Genomic DNA, 19,649 nt, shown 5'->3' with positions numbered 1-19,649 from the left:
CAAAATTTTTATTAAACCGAACACAATGGAGAACTGCCCAGAATTACTGACACAGAACAAATCACAGCAACTCAGTATAGTACAGGAAGCAATGATGAAGAAATCAAGGATGAAAGCAGGTGAAGACAATTAAGAACAAAATTAAAACCGACCAGAAAATAAACTGATTTGAAGAGTCCTAGGCCACAAAGCATATCAACATTATTCTGTAAAGTGAAGTGTTCAGTGGCCCTCTGAACAGGACTGACCAACATTCACTGACCATCTATTCTCTCCTAGTCCTTCACCCCTTAGGAAAAAAACCCTGTTCTTAACAGGTTCAGGAAGAAAAGAGCTATTTGAATGCCACAGGTGAGACTGAAGGAAGGGAACTTCACCAAGGTCACACATCTGGCTCCTCGCCATGCCTGGATACTCGTGCGTCTAATATGAAGGCCATTCCAGGAGCTCTTCAGAACAACCGGACCTGAAAGCTATTTATGAGGCTACACCTATCCTGCTCCACACAGCACATACTACAAACTGACGTGTCTGTTATCTTCAATACTTTGGTAAATCAAGTTGCACAACAGTCATGGGAGTCATCTGCTTACCTATAGACATGTAAGTTTGCGTGCGCGTCAATAACCTGAGAATCAAACCAAAAATCATTCCCAGACACACAAAATAATAATAAAATATCAACCTGCAATCAAGCAGGAATGGAGGAAAAAAGAATAAATTGGTGTGGTGCTTCACCAGAGGACAAATGCTATCAAAAAAAAAAAAAAAAGCTGAAATCAAATTTGCCACAGAGCTTTATATGTACTACCACTGACACACAAGCTAGTTTTAAGTCCTACACTAGCAGGCTTTTAAAGGTAAATAACCTCTGCAATAAGGAAACAAAAATGATTTCCACCTAAAAGAGATGACTGTTCATCAAAGATGCATTAACTACTGGCAAATGCCTTCAGATTAAGAGGGATTAACTGTAGTTAACTGAATTGCAAATAGGAAGAAAAAATCCTTGATCTCCTCTATAAAAGAAGTCATCAAGAAAGAAAAAAACCAAGTATTATGGAGACTGCTATTAGTCTGCTTTAGCAAAAAGCTTTTCCCCCCCCACAGCAGAAGATGAACATTTCCTTTTCTTCTGCTGTCTTGGGAATTTAGAAATTCTGAATTAAGAACTAAGAAGCATCCTGCTACTGCCGCTGTTTGCCCCATGAACGTACTTTTAGATAAAACCCACTTCTCAAATGCTAACTTTTAACACGCATGATTTTAATAGAGGAAGGGGTAAGCACAGGATGTGTGATGAAATGAAGGCTTTAAAAGGAGAGCAATGGGAAAAATGAATACGTATGGAAAATAAATAACTCATTTCCCATTTTACACAAAGCTCTTGAATAAAGAACTTTTATCCTTCGTAAAATACTTGTCACATAGTGCTTATCTCCTCTTATAGACTGACACATTTGTCTAAAGGTATCCAAAAAAAACCTTTGTGGATGGTTTTAAGCAAAGCTCACCCTTTGCAGAATGCAAAAATACAGAAAACACCCTTCTTATTAGCTGTTCCATTACTAAATCCTGCATAATTTAATTGCCACCTACACTGAAAATGTGACAGAGAATACAAGGCATGCTACACCATGAAGATCACAGCACACTGGAGATCAGAAGGGATCCCTGGAGATCACTGAGCCCATCCCCTGCTCAAAGCAGGGCCAACTACAGCAGGTTGCTCAGGACCATGTCCACTCAGGCTTTGAGCATTTCCAGAGATGGAGGCTTCACAGTAATTTTGGGCAGCTTGTTCCAGTGTTCAGTCACCCTTGCAGTATGTACAAAAAAAAAAATTAGAAAATCTTATGTTTAAATTAAAGCTCCTGTTTTTCCAAAATGTGCCCACTGAGTCTTGCCCACTGTTTCTGATGTTCAGTGAAAGGAGTCTGACTCCATCTGCGCTCCTCCCTATTGAGCACTTACTCATTTTATTGCAATGAAGCCCCTGCTTAGGGATAAAAAAAAACTCAGCTCCCTCAGCTTCTCTTCCCATGACAGATACGACGTTCTTTCATCACCTCCAACTCCTAAATTGCAAGTAAGACAACGAAATGCTATCGGTGATATAGACTCACTCCCTGCGTTACACACAGCACTGACACTGACTGGCTGGAAATGCTAAGGCAAGCTATGTTCCATGCATTCAGTTCCACCAACTGAATAACAGTAAGAGTAAAAAATGTTGGACATACACACACAACTGTGTAGATAGAAAGTAGAGGCAACTCACCTTGTAGTAACTATTGCATTTATTTTTTAAAGCTCTAATAACTTCAACCTTGCACAAATTCTGGAATTTTTATGCTGGATACCTGGAAAATTGTTACTGAAAATAGTTTTTTAAGCCACTGAAAGCACTTATACCTATGGTGACTCTTACTGAGTTATAATTCATCTATGTTTAACTGATAAGACAGTAGCTTATTATGATTTTGTATCTAAAGCAACCATGTAGCTACTACTTGATTAAAATTTGGGTTGCAGTCAGCCAGCACAGGAAACAATTAAATTTACTAAAAAAATGGTTAAGAAAATAATAAAAAAACCCAAACAACTACTGAATAACCTAGTGAAACAGCTGTTTTTGAAAATATTATCAGTTTGCATTCACCAGACTTGAAATGCAACAAATAATGACATGAAAAACAAGGCATGTAAGAGGGCGTGTAAGATGCTTTAATGACCATAATTTGATAAAAAGTTTTTCCACAGAATCAGAGAATGGTTGGGTTGGAAGGGACCTCACAGCCTGCCCACCCAACCCCTGCCATGGGCTGGCTGCCCCCCAGCAGCTCAGGTTGCCCAGGGCCCACCCAACCTGGCCTTGAGTGCCTGCAGGGATTGGGCACCCACAGCTCTTGGGCAGCTGTGCCAGAGCCTCACCGCGCTCTGAGTAGATTACTTCCTCTTAACATCTAACTTAAATCTCCCTTCTGCTAGTTTAAAGCCATTCCCTCTTGTCCTGTCACTATCAGAGAAGACATGGAGCATAACTGTCTACAGAATACCATATACAGAACACCAAGGAGAAAAAAACATAGGCTGTGCTTTGAGGATAGAGTATTGCACAATCTGACTTCCTGCTCCAGGACAACCACCTGGTCTCCTGAATATCTCAAAACTCAGATGTCAAAACTGGATACAGGTGGATAAACGATTGGCAATCTCTGTGTTGCAATGAGAAGTAAGATCGTTCTGAAACATAAGATCTAGGAAACACCTTGATGTTTTCTTCTGCAATTTTCAGCCCAATCACGTAGTCAAAAACGTCTGGGATCCTCCCTGGGCAACTGTGATCTCCTTTCTGCAAACCAGACCTCATATTCTGAGGTGTGGTACAAGCTACAGCTCACGCAAAAACTTCAAGTGGGATTTTTGTTTGTTTTTGATTTAGCTGGGGCCAAAACTCAAGTTCTGTGTAACCACGTTGAGAGGCACAAATCCAAAGGATGAAGACAAAGGTTTTTTGGTAGTTTTACACAAATACCACATAGCCCTCAGACACGAAACCAAATCCTATTTCTGAACATTCCAACAGCAGTTCAGAATACTTTTTTCTCAACAAGTACTTACTGAATTTGTTTTAACTTAGGTAATCAGCCTAATTAGACTGGTTAACAATTAAAGCATGGAAGGTCTCTGAGTGAACTGTGTTCTGCACAGACTCCAATAATGTGAAACCTGAATTCTACAGTGTAAGAATAGATTTAATCAATTTATTAGTACATTAATCAAAAATTAAAATACCACGAGATAAATCAGCTGGTTGTTTTTTTTTTTTTAATCTATTATTCAAAGAAAAAAAAAAAATTACCTCCACACAAAAGATCCTAAGATCAAGGCCATATAACTTCATCTTCTCTGGAAAGTGCTGATAAGCATTGAAATATGGAATATGACCTTCAACAACAAACCTGCGTAAAAAAGCGAACACAAACAGCAGTTAGCACAACAAAAGCATGTTTGTTCTACAATTAATCCATGTATCAATTTCTGGTTCAAAACAACGTCTGTATTATACTGCCTAAGCAATACTATCTGAATTCCACACCCCTAAATGCTCCACAGGATGAACATCAGTTCCATCCTTTTAACGGGCCTTTAAATTCAAGCTCAGCTATGACTGACGAATGGTGATGTTACCACAGCAAGCTTACAATCAGCAGGCTTGCGTACAGTTTGTTCTGCACATTCTTCAGCTCCTGTGTTTTTGAAACTGCTTTCTTTCTTGTCTTTCTTTCAAAACGTTAATGCTAGAAGTAAATTTTACAAAATGAAGATGAAACACCTTCTGTTGTGAGTGAGGCAACGGGGGGAGGGGGGAGTCAGAGAATTATGAGCACACACCCAGAACCACAACTCTGATAATTACATTCTGTAGTCTGATTAAGAAAGTTTGCGTGCTAATAAAATCCAAAATCATTTATTTTGAATTTGCACCCAAATAATGCATTTTCCACTAAAAACTGACTTGTAGTTTACAGTAGTATTTTGGATTTTTTTTTTCTTCCAGATCCTTATTGTGGGATTCAGCAACATCTACCAATAACAAGACACCAGCACCTCCAAACCCTAGGCTTATCCAATACTGATGCCTACAACAGGCAAAGCAAGCACTGAACAAGCCTGGATCTTCATGACAGAACGGGCACTGCTCTCGTTCCAGATTAAAGCCCACTGACAGCCTTCATAGGGCTCAGAACTGCCTTCCTGAACTACTTTTCTTCAGAATTTGAGTAATAATTTAGATCGGACTAAGTTAACACTTCAAACAGACCAGACCGTTCTTTAAATGGTATCAGATCTGAAAACAATTTTCTCCCCTGTGCCAGCTGTGCCTTCTTTCTGCACAACATCCCTCTGATCTTGCTACACAGACTGGCAAGGTCTACAAACTCCTACAGTATTGGTAAAGCCAGGCTCTGCATCCGCTCCCAGCAGAGGACAGGACCTGCACGCCCTGATCACCGGAGAGGTCCCCTCCTAGCAGCTGACCAAGTTCCTCATAGCACACAGCCATCTGTCACTGCCACTCACATCGTGTCTGGAGAACAAAACAAGACCAAGGCAAAGAATGCCTTCCCTGACAGAGCGCTCACTTCTCCCCTCACACATGGCAGGGCACAAACCCACCTCTTCTTTTCCACTACAGCACCTTCATCACCCCTTGCTGGGTATTACAGAGTACGTGTAGGAAAACCGATTAAAATTTTGTTTTAAGAGCCAGTTACTGCAACTGGCAATGTGTGCTGCCCCACATGCTTGCTGAGGTTACCAGCCAGACCCAGCACCCGCTGTGTGCTTGCCACCCTGCCCGATGTGCTGAGCAGCTGCCCGGCAGCTCTGTGCAACCAAATTGCAATAAACTGAACAATTTCAGCCTGAGGAATGGTTCGACAAGATGGACTGAAACAACCAAAACCATAACTAGCTGTACTTCCCTCCTCCTGTTCTGGCTGTGTGCTCCTGGAGCTTACCATTCTCTTCTACAAATTTAACTCACAGAAGCAGCAAAAGCGTCCCTGTGACCCTACTATCAGAAGGAAAGAAGGGTTTATCTGCTGGCATCTAACAATCAGAGGCTAACAGGCTGCTCACAAGTGCCACAACTGGCTTAGCAGTGCCAGGAAGAGGGAAGCACACAAGCAGCTCAGCTGATTGCAAGTGCTGCCTGACATCTGGTAAGGAGCACTCACAGAATTAGCTGCCAGATCTGAAAGGTGGCTCCAAGAAACTGAGAGCAGCAACTCCTGAGCAAGCACAGCACCAGCTGGAGGACAAACAATCAAGGCACAGGGTGTGGTGTGGCCTCGATTGCAGCTAAACCACCCGTAACAGCTTGCTGCCTCCCAAATGGGAAATCCCACCCTCCCTGCTGCCCTCTGCATCACACTCCTGTCTCCTCCCTGCTGACAAAAGCACTTGTGTCTCTTCTACTGAGGATTAGACTGAAAACAGTCTTTTGTTTTCTAGGGTTTGACTTAAAACAGACAGATTTCCAGACTGCTGACATTACTGCCAGCACAACGTGGAAAGGGATCATGTTGAAGCAAATTACACGGCACTAAAACGCCCACTGAAACTTTCTTCTGCAAAATTAGTTTTCTGATCTGCTTTCAGCTAATGTATCAACAGCTAGGTGAATGCTAGTGCCCAGCACAAGAGAAAACAAGCAGTATCTATGCACAAAAGACAAACAACGCCTACAAAAGTGGTGGTTGTGTGTTTTTGGTTTTTTGCTCTTAAAAGTTCTCACTAACTTGGCTTTACCACGTCAAAGCATTGCAACTGCTGAAAAAACAATGACGACACCTATCCTAGCCTGAAATTACTGTCTCCGTGCAAAAAACATGCTCTTCTCTCAGGTGGAAAGCTGCTTCTATGTTTCAAAAATCCCTGAAACAGCATAAATACTCTGCTATGAATGCAACATGCCAATGATTCAGGATTTTAACACTTACTCTAAAAGCCTGGATTTGGAACGGAATTGAAAATAGTTTAACTGCCTGCTCTTCTTCCAGCCCTGTCATTTAACAGATGGGTGATCAAAACACTCACAGCACAAAGTTGTATCAGTGAAGTGCCTGAATGGCCCATACAGCACACAGCATATGTGCTTTTAATTACAGCAGCAGCATACATTAGTCAGGGCTAAGTGCAAAGAAAATCCTGCATACTACAAGGAAACGATGCATCTGTTAAAGCCACACAGCAATGCCACAAACTGATTACAAGTTCAGTCTTGCCGGAGTAGCCGTGTATAACCTCATTTGAGAAGCAGTAGTTGTCAGCCTCTCGAAGCCTAGCACCTTGATTTTCTTCTCCCTCCACAAAATCCCCATTTTATTAATTAGTTACAGAATGCACTGCATGTAGAGAGAGCGTTGTGAGATTACTCACAGTGGAAAAGGATTTACTATTATGCAGACTAGAGCAGAAGGTTGTTAAAATGTTATTTTTAAACCAAAAACGTCTCTTTCAGAGGAGGTAATTGTAGTGTTTTTCTGCTAAGTGTGTCAAGTAGCAAGGAGGAGTGTATTTTTGGTGTAGTAAATCCTTTAAAACTTGGCAGGTTGCCGCAGTGTGGTGCCTAAGCATGTGTCACAAGGGAGGAGCGGGAGTCAGCTGACTGCAGGCAGGGAGAAAACCAACTGAGGACAAAAAACAAGGCAGAACTTTGAAGCACAACTGTAATTCAGAAGGTTTAAATAACACAATTTGCTTACAAAGATTTTAAAGGTAACGCTGAATATTTCATGTTTCCATCTCTGCTCTGTCGCTATTTTGATCTGTATCTCAACACATGCAAAAATGTTAACGTTGTCTGAATTTTGAGCTTAAATATTCAGCCGTCAGAAAACAAGAGTTTGATGATAGTTCACGCAGTTTAGAATTCTCTGCCCTTCTTCATCAAGCTTGTGAAAGGCAAAGAACTTAAGGGTAGGGAGGGAACATGATAATGTAATTACAGTCTCCTACAACTATCGTAAAACTCTGCAATACAAACGGCATTCTTTTAAACATCACTTTTTGCATTTAATTCACTTCTTATGTTCAGTGCATTTAAAGTCACCAAATCATTCCGATCCCCCACTGGATTCATGGCCTTATATAGAGTCTATTAAACCCATACAATGTCCCTAATTAAGTGATACATTCTTTCAAATCATCTTAATTCAGTTTCCAGTTATTAGTTTCTGATTATGCTCTTCTCTGCTGTATTTGGTACCTGATTTTTATTTTTTTACAAAGACAAAGGATGCTCTCCAGGTTCTGAATTTTCCTGGATCGTTTTTGCAGTCTCCAGATTTTGAAGACTCAAACACAACAATACACCATTAATATGGAATTAACACAGTCCATCTCACTACTGCATTCTATTCTGACCTAAACTGACTTTCATAGCTTTTTGTTTTTGCCTTCTTACTGAAAGTTGGTTTTGATTTCTGCTGTTTATTAACCTACTCAGTATTTACTTCTGTACTGCAGGATACTTACTCTGAATTCTGAATGTCATGGCATGTTGCTGAACATTTTAGAAGCATCGTTTACACAACAGCATATCCAGTTATGCAAACATGCAACAGTTTGTGTGATTGTGATTGATGAAGGCAACAGCCATCCCCTGAACTTAAATCAAAGGATTAAACATTAGTTTAACCAGTTTAGTGTACCCAGTATTAATTGCTATAGTTAGTTCAAGACATACAAACCTCTCTTGCCACAAAAGCACTTTCCATCGCTCTCAGAAAGCTTGTACAAAGCTAGCAAGTGCAGGGGGTTTGGCATCCAGAGAGGCACAGCAGGGACTGGGATAAACTCACCTTGCATTAAACCTTCAGCAGCAATACAAGTTACATCCATCACAAGTATTGCCTTGCCTTCTAGTCCACAGGTTATATACTTGGAAAAAAAAATTAAAATTCAACAACTGAAGCCTATCTTATCAACTGAATCTTGAATCAGTTTTTCCTTATTCTGTCCAAGTGCAATTTGATCTGCCCGCCTACAATTACCTGATCATTTTGGCAAGAAGAAAAAGACATTTTCCCCATATTTCTAGAAATGGACACTACTTCAACAACGGTTAAAAAAAATATCAGCATACAAAAGGTTTTACAGAGCAGCCCTAAGAATCTCTGAATGTAAGCTGCTTTGGTCTGATTTAAAATATTTATTGCTAACAACAGAAAAAAGTTGACAGCTTAATCCCTTAAGAAAACAAGGAATATATTCCTACCCAAATCATAGGGGGGAGAAAAGAACTACATTGTCAGTAATAGCTTGACAATCCCCATATTTAGCATCAAACTATATCGTTACATTGTTTTATATCTACCGTATTAAAAGCTCTTTATTCTGAACTCTGATGATTACAGATACAAAGCTATAAAGACAAAGAAAAACTCACTATATTAATTTCTGAGCCCCACTCCATTACGTGAAGCTACTTAGTTACCTTCCAGATCTCTGTATGCTGCTGGTATTGTTTGCATGATGACACTGACGCAAGTCCCAGGGAACATTTACTCATTTAGTTTTGGCTTGCTGACAACAGCAAAAATAGCAAAAATGCGACCATGCCTACTGCTCCAGTGAATCTAAAGAAATTTCAAAGGAGAAGGACTAAAAGCTTCTTTAGCTGCTAAATCTTCTGCCTTGCAGGTCTTTGAGTTTCAGTGCAAACAACGGAAGAGAATGTTCTCTTGAAGCAGCTGCACAAATTCTTGTGTCAGAGCATAGTTATGGATATTAAGCATAAGGTAACTCACTGAACAAATTAGTAACAAGGTAACAGTAAAGATCCTACTAGAAATACATATATATTAGTTACAAAAGCAACAGCCATCTCAGCAAAGACCATTCATACCTTAAGAGCTCAGATAACGTCATTGGTTCTTTCAGCCAGAGTAATGCCATGTAACAAAATGAAAGGGTCATTGGCATTGACATCCGCAATTTGTCCTTTCGGTTCTTCGTTACGTACAAGCTACCATCTACTGACCCAGAGCATACAGAGGTGCTTTCTTTGGTTTATGTTAAAAACAGAAGAGAAAAAAAGTAATTGATACAACATACACACAATCCATAGGGTACAGAAAACAGGACAAAGGAGCATACAAGTACTCTTGTTCAGCAACTAATAACATTTCCAAATCATTACTCTGCAGTTGTCTGATAGTCAAGGTACTTCAGCTTCACTCTAGTTTATTCATTTGCCATTATGTAATAACCTGTCCCCTAAACAGCTATCTCAATTGAAACATTGAATCACATGAAAAGAGACCTCATTCAGGAACCCATAAAAACAGAACCTTTTGGTTTCTGGACCTTTTGGTGGGAGCAACACTTCCCAGCTTTTCAGAAGTCTGAGTTTAACCACAGTCGTGAGCTGGAAATACTATTTTCCATTTGACAGATAAGGAAGCAGTGGAGAAATGGGGAAAAATTCTATGTGCTTAAACCAACACCTTGGAGATGGGGATTAAAACACAGTTTTAAGCTTCTGCACTGTCAGAGCTTTAACAAGAACACAATCTACACTGCAGAGACTTTACTGAAGTTAAGGTGTGTATCCATCTGCCATAAAGTAGGTTGTTGGATATTTTTCATTTAAATTCAATGTAAAAAAAAAAAAAAAAAAAAGAACTTGAGAACACAGAAGTATCAAATGGTAAAGAAGGTTAAAGAAAACCAAAACGAACCACAAAACAACCAAACCTTCCTATACTCTCACTGAGATGAATCACCAAACAGAGAGAAGCAGCAATGAGAAACTTAATTTATGGGATAGACTTTGAATTAAGAACCTTTTCAGCAGTGAAACCTTGGAGTTCAGGGAAGGAGGAACAAAAACTGAAAAGATCTTCTTCCCTACATCATGAATAGGCCAGGATAAATGAAAATATTTTGTTTCTAAAGCACACCAACACAAAACATCAACTCTGACTCTGTAGTGCCTTCTCCACAGTTCCCCAGACTGGGCAGAAAGCGTGAAGACTGACACACAGCTCCCAACCTGGGAGCTGCAGGGTCACAGCGAGCAGCCTGAGCGGGGAGCTGGGCAGCGCCGTGGTTACGCCCGTAGGTGAAACCCAGGTCTGTGAGGTGGCAACGGGCAGAGGTCTGGCACCCACTGACACACTGGCAGGCAGAACTGCAAGTGTGGTGTTTCTGGGTCAGAATTAGTCTTTGATGCCACCTACTGGCTCCTCAAAAGAGGAGACGGCACGCAGGGGACACAGACTAGATGAGAGGATCCTGAGATGACTGTTGCGTATAGGTGTGCTGGGGAATAAAGGCAGCAGCCTTCAGTTAATCCTTTTAGTCAACAGTTTCACCTTTTACATGGATACATGTGCTTAGGCAGCTTCACGACCGAAGCTTCATTATTAATTTCACATTCAACTCAATTTTGAATAATCCTCATTATATTTGTGGCTTTAATGATAGCACACAATTTCCTTTTATTTCTTGTAGCTTACGCAAGACCTGACAACATACAATTACACACATCTAATAATTTAAGAGTTTAATAGGCTTCCCTAGCAATATCTCAGCACTATACTCAGTGGAATTTGCTATTATCCCCATACAAAAATAACCAAAAAATAATAAAACAAAAAAAACCCACAACAATTGCATGTTGGAGCAGCCTCTTAGGAGAGTGTTGAGGTTTCCAGTCTGTAGCAATAACAACTCAGTAGAAATGGCACTAGGAGGAAATGAATCAATCTTCACCACCATTTACGGTCTACTAGAACACATCTAGTATTATTTGTATCAAATTTCAATATAGTAAATAATCGCTGTGCTTCTTTGATTGCTCCAAAATATGCTTTTACTGTCACTGAGCTCTTATCTACTTCAAAGGCTTTTAGTGAAATAGGTATGACTACTTAAAGGTTAATCTGTTCTCCACAACAACAGACCAAGGAGAACACATTACATTACGGCCTGTCTTAATGCTGACTTTTAGATACATATAGGAGGCACAACTCCTAAAAAAGTAAGGAGTTCCTTTAGACATCTAAAAGAGAAGAATTCAACTGAGTATTTGCACTAGAATTTTTTCACTGTGTTCTTTCCTACTTAAGGAAAGAATTTGTAAAACGCCCTGAATCTGCTGTGTATGAACACACAGAGACTTTTTACCTGCAAATCTTAACATTTTAGTATATTAGAATGAAAAGTGCCTGCATTATGTTCTCAAAAGTTTGTGTTGCTATTTTTGCCCTATTTCCCCCTTTCTAATCCTGTTCAAGAGTTTTAGTTTCTTAATATTTCTAATTGCTGTAGCTCAAGTTTCTCATTCTGTTTTCATTTCTGGATTGTATGAAATAAAAATATAGAAGGACAAAATTATATTACTTGGATGGCAGATGGACAATATCGTAGAAAAATAGAAGTAGAACATAAAGAGGACCTTTTAACATGGGAACAGTAAACACTGAAACAGACAAAGAAGGAAAAGACAAAGAATCGAGCATAAAAGAACAATCAGAAACTCAAAGTGCAAGCAAAAACGTTCAAATATGCTTTGAGTTGTATTTCCATCATCAGACACCACAGCACTGCCTGAGATTATACTTGCCCACTAACACCAAAGACTCCAATTTTATGGAGTCTTTTCTTTTTTTAATTAAAATGTTTAGAATTCTGTCAATGTTTTCAAACTCATTTGTGAACAGAAAGGAGAAGCTGAAGGAATGATACAAGATTTTTGGATGAAAAAGGCTATAAGGATAGTAAACATAATGCAGGACAAGGGATACAGAAGTACCAAAAACGCTGTTAAAAAAATAATAGAAAAATACATATGGGACAGGGAAAAAAAAAACAACACATAACGTGAAGAACATAAAGGAAACAAGAGAATCAACTCTTTTTTTTTAAACATAGAAGTCAGGACTTGTTAGGAACATGTAGCTTTGCAGACAAAATAGCTTTTTCTTTCTACATTCCAGACAGGATGCATGGGGCAACACGGCTAAAAAGTACAACTTCCCTCTACATTTCTAGATCACATTCAACTTTAGAGGGAAAAAAAAAGTCTTCTGCTACAGATAGAATATAAAATACCTCCGTGGCAAATAGGATTGAAAACTCTACACTTTCCAGCTACACATCAAAAAGTCCTTCCAATTAATTCTACACAAATACACCCAAGTCATTACAAGAATGGTTTCCAGATACTTCACTTCATTGCTCCTACCTGAGACCTTGCCAACTGATGAGGCATAGCTGCAATCTGTCTGTAGATCCCCGTCACTTTCAGAGACAGATAAAAAGTGAAGCAGGCTAGGTTGCTCTGGTTCACTGTCCATATCTGTACTGCTATCACATACCTGTTTTTTGTAAATATGACATAGTATTATCTACTGTTAGTAACTGTTTAATCTGAATAAACCAAATAAAGCATAACAGATAGAAGATCTAGTACATGAAGTTGAAACCCAAGCTGTTCACATATTTACCTGCTCTATGAATCACCAGTATGTAAAGAAACCTTGAAAAAAAATTTTCTTTGTGATTCTGTTACATCCCAATTGCCTACAATGACCAGAGAGGAGGTAATTTATAGAAGCAAAGCTTAATGAAATAAGTAACTTCAGGAGACTGGGCAACTTCAGGGACTGTGGTATTCCATTTAGAAGACATTCTCACTGAAGTGAGATTAATGTGAGTTAGGTATGCAGCTTAAAGAAAGTTTTTTGTTGTTACTCTTTAAGAAAAATAACCAACATCTCATAGGATCTGAGCTTTTCACTTACTGATAATGCCTTGATAGTTTCACCAGCTGGTCTGTTGCAATATGCCTGTTGGCTCTTCTGAAGGTAACGCCTCCAAAAATTGCACAGAATTTCATCCTGGTAAATACAAATGGACAGCAATTTGTACAAGGTTTAGAGAGAGAACGTTACGTTCTGAGAAAACAGAACCTAACAGAATTACTAACTCAGGAACCTAAACAATATTCCAGCTCTGATTTCATTACCTCCAGTTTTTAATTCATGTTTTATAACTATGAGGAAAATTAAGTTTGTTTACATGCACTCAGTATATATTTCTTCTAAGAGAGGGACTTGATTTACCCAAAAAATTACAGTATCCTTAAATAACACCCCTGCTGCACACTCACAGTGTGCACAACTCAGAGTCTGTAGGATTCAAACCGATCTCTACATACCTTCATTTGTGGGCACACTCCTAATGCTTCCAAAGCTTCAGCTTGTTGCTTTAGTACCAGCTGAAAGCCTTCACAAACATACCACTCCCAGCCTTCATCTATTAAAAAGAAAGTGTTTTTTAAACCTTAAGCAAGGTATTTTCACTTAATATTCTGTTATCTTGTACCAGGACAGAGACGTACCTCTATGAAATAACTTCAGATACGAGAGCAAAGACCATTACACTGAATATTCCATTAATTTCCACTTATTCACAGGCTTCAGAAAGAAGAAATATTACTGAACAAGTGATGTTCTAACCACATTTCCAAATACTAATATATTTCACTATCATTTCTAACACAGCATTTGCAAATGAGGAGAGAGTTGCCTAGTGACCAGTTTTAAAGTAGGACCTGTTGTTGAAAAAATGAGATGTCTTTTCTTCCCTATCTTGAGCATGAAAAGCTGGAACGCATTGCATTGCAGTACTTCATCAGGTAGATATTAAAATATATATATATAAATCACCGTGTTCTTCACCAGTGTCTCTCATGGAATCATACAGGTTTAACTGAAAGTTTCTCAGACATTCAGAGCTTTTATCATACCTCAGCATATGATGAATTTCCTAAGGCCTGCTCTAATCTATTCACTATTTCCTCAGACAGCATTACATTTACTTTCCGCCATACCTCTCCATATTTACAAATCCTTTCCACATGCTCTTGGTCTTAAAAAAAATGTCTCTGTAGCTCCCAACTCTCTTTGTTTTCACTCCATCGCTGTTATTCATTATTTTTCCTTCCAATCACACCTTGCATCTCATCATCTTAAAAGTTATCTGCCCCAAGTTAATCCCCAGCATTAAGGATGCTGGCTTTACCTGTTAACCACAGATACAGCTTAACCCTACACACGTATGAAAATAAACTGTCATAGCCTCGTGCAACTGCACTTGCAGAAGGGACTGTATGAAGCTAAGAAGCATGGGGGATTGCTGATGACAAGCCCAACATGAAAAGTAAAAGGCACGAAGTCTCAGCACTGATTTTTGGAGCAATGCAGGAAAAAGGCAGGTAGAGGTGTTAAGGCCTTTCTTCACTCCCACCTTCAACTTCCCACAATTGCTCTTTTCAAAGGAATGCAGTCATCTCCTGCCACTGCAGTACAGTGAAGATAGGTCAGCCTATCACAGACAAAGATAGCTCTGTGCTTCATGTATCACTGTAATGCATTTTTGCTTTTTGAAAGTCGCCACAACAGCAAAACAACTCTCCAGCCATGAGAGTACACACACACAGCTCCAGCAGCAACTCTACTATAACACGCATAGCATATCACCATATATAACGGCTACTGCTCTTTCGAATCATGAAATTAATGCAGAGTGACTTGGGATAAAATACGTATTACCAAACTACTTCAGACTAGCTACTCTAACTGCACAAAATCCCATCCACTTAAATCTCTGCATAGGTTGCAGGGTCAAGTGCGCACAGGGCAAGCTGGGCACACATTTTGAGAGTGGGACCATTGCCACATTTCATTTAGACACACACACTGCTCTTTTGTGACAGTCACCACAAAGAAGGAACAGAAGGACCACCACATCTGGATGAACACTATGCACCATCTTCAGTGAGCAGCAGCCTGCACAAATCCAAGTGGCAGAAACACCAAGCCTAATGCACAATATCCACAAACTTCATGGAGGCCACCTGTGCCTCTGGAACTCACTGAGGCTGGGGCTGCTTAAGGCTCTGGCAGTGTCTGGGGATGCATTACATTCCTGTTCTTGGTCCTTTTTAGATATCTGCTTTCATCCACAGTTGAAGACAATGTGCTCAGTGAATCAGTGTATCCATTCATGCAGAACACAGAGTTTTCTGTACGTACCAGTTTTTTTCTGACTTCTAGAGCCTTTGGAGATTGTCTGGATTCTTGCATTAGGGATAACATCGGTGCTTACAACTTCTCGAGTTCTCTGCAAAACAGTAACATCTTAGCAAGAAAAATGCCAGACCTAATTTGCATCAATCGCCCCATAATAAAACGTAATGGAATTACTTGTTCTATTTTCTTAAAACAGACAAATATTTCATTCAGAATTATCAAAAATTGGTTATTACAGTCCTGGACATACAGCTGTCACTTGTCAGCGTGTCACAGCGGTGCCGTGCTGCAGCACAGCAATATCCAGGCAGTAGTGTTAAGACACCCAGGTCACGCCATATAGCATTTTTATAACCTAAAAACCAGGCATAATCAAAATAAAGCAATCTGAAGGCCAACAGCTCTGCTTTTTACCTCAATAACATTGTGGCAAGTTCTGCAGTAAAATCTGCCTCCATCAGTGAGACCCCAGTTTACTTCTGAACACTGTGCGCAGCGCTCATCAAAACCTCCCTGAAAGGAGAAAACAAACTTTCACAGGCTCAAGTACAGCAGATAACCCCCAGCCAGGCTACTGCACAGCTTTCAGGATTAGCTACAGCAAACGCATGTCCCTGAGGTGAGTTGATGCAGACAACGGGTAGTGGCAGTCTTTGCTGTTAGCTCGTCCCAGACAACAACGTGCGAGCTGGCAAGCGCCAGTACGTGAACTTCCCGTATAACGGGAAGCTGGTAACTAAGTCACTGCCCCAGTAATCCACCCATCAGAAATAGGAAGGGGAATAGAGGCCTGGAGGTGAAAGAACGAATCTCCAGAACGGCGCAAAACACGTGGAAGAAGCCTGCACAACGCACGGAGAGCCGTGCCCGGGGAAATCCGAGGGGGGAGGAGAGAAGAGGGAAACCCACAGAAGCAGCAGGAAGGGGAGCGCTTCTACAGCCCCACGGGCCTGCCGGGCAGCTCCGCGCTCAGGCCGGGCCCCAACCCCGACACCGAGCCGGGAACGCCGCCGGGGCCTCTCCCGCCCCAGCGCCGGAGCCCGCAGCCCGCCCCCCGCCCGCGGCCACCGAACGACCCGCGGGGCAGCGCCGCCCACGCGGCCGCGTTCCAGCTCGGCGAAACCGGCCGCTCCCGGAGCCGCCCGCTCCGCACCGCGTCCTCCTCGTCCATGCTGCTGAGCGCCGGGCGGCCGCTCCGGGGATCCCACCGCCGCAGCCGTGCCGAGCGCCCGCGCCGTCGGTCGGCCCGGAAACGGCAGCCCCGGCGCTTACGTTCCGGCCCTGCCCGGCGGCCTCGGTCGGCATCTCGGGGCACGCGGCCTCCCCGGCCTGTCAGCGCTGGGCCGGGACGGAGACGGGAGGGGGGCACGTGGGGCTTCTTCACTGAGTGGACGTGGGGGCTTCATAGAATCACAGAATCGCTAACGTTGGTAGAGACCACTGAGATGGTCTCGTGCAACCACACCCCATCCCCACCGTGCCCACTGACCGCGTCCTCAGTGCCCCATCTCCACATCCCTTGAGCGCCTCCAGGAATGGTGACTCCACCACCTCCCTGGGCAGCCTGTGCCACCGCCTCACCGCTCTTTCTGTGAACAAATGTTTCCTAATATCAAGTCTAATTTCTGGGGAGACATGGGGAACTTCACGAAGAGGACATGGATGTTTCATTTTCGGGGAGACGTGGGAGCTTCACTATGGAAGCAATGAGGTTTCACCTCTGAGGGGACGCAGGAGCATCACAGAGGTTACTCACATGGAGGCTTCACCCCTGATGGATCACAGGGAGCTTCACCAAGGGGCTTCACCTCTGAAGGCACATGGTCCCAGAGGGGATGTGTGGCCCGCCACCACCATTCCTCTCTGCTGAGCATCCTCAGATCACCGTGGCCATGCCAGTGCCCCACCTGACACCCTGCCAAAGATGTTGGAGGGGGACTATTGCTGCCCTTGCAAAAGGAGAGCAAAACTCATTTAACTACGTAAAGCACTTGTGGATCCTTGAATGAGGGAAACGATGATCTGAAATTTGCTTTCAGTTTAAAAAAAAAACAAAACAACAAAACAAAACACCAAACCTCCAGATCTTGATGTAGGTCTCTAATTTCTGCTATACTAATAATGATGTCTAAACACAGAGATCTGTTATTGCAATGAATTTGCCCACAAAATTGGAGAACAGGTTTAGGTTTAGACCCCTCTAAAAAAAAAAAAAAAAAAATTCCACTGAGTGAAAGCATGGGAAAAAATTAAAGCTAAAATATACACGGAAAGAGGTGAGGCTCCCTTGACAGCTGTGGTTACATTGATGTTGGAGGATATGTACAGAGCTAGAGGGGAACTGTTTATGTTCATGAAAAAAAGTTATTACTCATACCAACTGTGATCTTTTTTCAGTGTGGGATGAACATTTGTAACACCCATTAGAGGGAATTATGCATATAATTCCTGACATGGTAAAAAGGTGATCGTCAGCCTCACAGAAATGCGGCTAACACTCTGATGAAACAGATTCTACTTGTTATATTAATTTCCATAATTTTTGTTTGCGAAAATACAGTTCTGGGAAAGCAAGACCTTTTCGTGTGATAGAGTTTGATCTTTTTGTAATGAGTTTCTAAGATGAAATGCCATCTTGAAAAAAAAGCAGAGCAGCTCTGTATATGGTAAACCAGGAAGGGCTGTGTCCTGGTTAGAAGAGGTGGCCTTCCTCCTGCTAGGAGCTGGGCTTGGGTTTGGAGTCACTGTGTGAATGAGCAGGCCGCTCCATGGATTTAACTCAACTGAAGAAGTCGCTTAAATTAAGCATGGAACAACTGCTTGGATGAGGCAGGGCCTCAGCGGTAGGACTTCTGCTTGCTAATTACACCTGGGCAAAGCAGTGTTGAAGGAAGCATAGTGACAGAACACTGCTAATTCATCAAAACCAGAGCACTTCATTTTCAGTGGTAGGAGCTGAAGAGAACAAAAGAAAAGTTTGAGGGACTGCATGGGGATCGATATTAGTGAAATTCTGAGCATACTGGTTTGACAGCCTAGTGAAGTTTTTAAGTGGGTAAGCACTGGTTCTGTTCTTTTGGACAACCTGCTCAGCTTTTCTGAGCTGTGTTTTCCATGCAGGTGAGGTAAAGATACGAAAAGCTACCAAACTTCAGACAAAAAGCTGTACAAAGACTAGTGTTGGTGGTTCTAGTTACGTATTCAGGCTTTATATGGGTGCAAATCTTCCATTAGTATTTTCTAAGACCATCAACTAACAAGTAATCTGGTAGCAAAAATTCACAGTGTAATAGGGGTAGCAAGACTTATATCTATTTCTTAATATTTTTTTTTTTTTGAGATGACATGCTTAAAACCGGTTTTTCAGCATATAAAATTATGTGTAACCTTTGTCCCTAATTACAAGTTACCCAAGCATACAGATAGGCATATGATAATTTCAAAGCCAGGAGACAGACTGTCTTCCTGCTTCAGCTCACTTTTCTAATTAAAATCATTATGCATAGTAGTCAGATTGATTCAAGGCTTAGATAAATAATATGTCCTGTTGTTTCCATTGAATTGAATTTTTAATGAACTGGATTCCACTGCTGATACCACATTTCTGGCTCTCGAGTGCAGACTTTCTGTACGTGAAGGCACAAAAACTACATCTTGAACCGAAAGACGTGTCCTTTGGCCTATCCTTCAGGATATTGCTTATGAAATTTTATTGGCTCCAGGATAAAAATTCTGCATCACAGATTCTCCCAGGAGTCCTATATAGACTTTACCCATTATCAGACACCTACTACAAAGAGCTGGAGCAGAAACACAACCCCGGCTGCTCTAAAGATTGTGAAGATTTACACTGGGCACATCTACCAGATTCTAGTTTATAGCAGATATACATTGTTATTAGCACACGCAATTTGGTTTTTGTACCTTCAAAAAAGGAAACAGAAAACATAGGGAAATTAGAAAAACAAGACAGAGGCGCTTTTATCTGAACTGTATGGATTTAGTCTAACCAATCTCTAAAAGTGATCACAA

At 41.2% G+C, this 19,649-nt stretch overlaps 1 protein-coding gene across 1 annotated transcript in view; it reads right to left on the bottom strand.

The window, feature by feature from the left end:
- TAF1B (TATA-box binding protein associated factor, RNA polymerase I subunit B) overlaps positions 1–16,788 on the bottom strand; it is a gene marked incomplete at both ends in the record, with an annotated part of 43,153 nt that extends 26,365 nt beyond the window's left edge. Inside the window, 8 exons of the mRNA XM_079550225.1 lie at positions 3,866–3,965; positions 9,422–9,578; positions 12,767–12,899; positions 13,326–13,421; positions 13,742–13,839; positions 15,621–15,708; positions 16,032–16,130; positions 16,771–16,788. Of these exons, the coding sequence (XP_079406351.1) occupies positions 3,866–3,965; positions 9,422–9,578; positions 12,767–12,899; positions 13,326–13,421; positions 13,742–13,839; positions 15,621–15,708; positions 16,032–16,130; positions 16,771–16,788 (789 nt within the window). The remainder of the gene's footprint in view (positions 1–3,865; positions 3,966–9,421; positions 9,579–12,766; positions 12,900–13,325; positions 13,422–13,741; positions 13,840–15,620; positions 15,709–16,031; positions 16,131–16,770) is intronic.
- Positions 16,789–19,649: the final 2,861 nt, after the last annotated feature.

This window comes from Tetrao urogallus (assembly GCF_951394365.1).
Source record: "Tetrao urogallus genome assembly, chromosome: 2".
In the NCBI taxonomy this organism is placed as follows: Eukaryota; Metazoa; Chordata; class Aves; order Galliformes; family Phasianidae; genus Tetrao; species Tetrao urogallus.
Note: the sequence above shows the minus strand (reverse complement) of the source record. Positions and strands in the feature narration are given on the sequence as shown.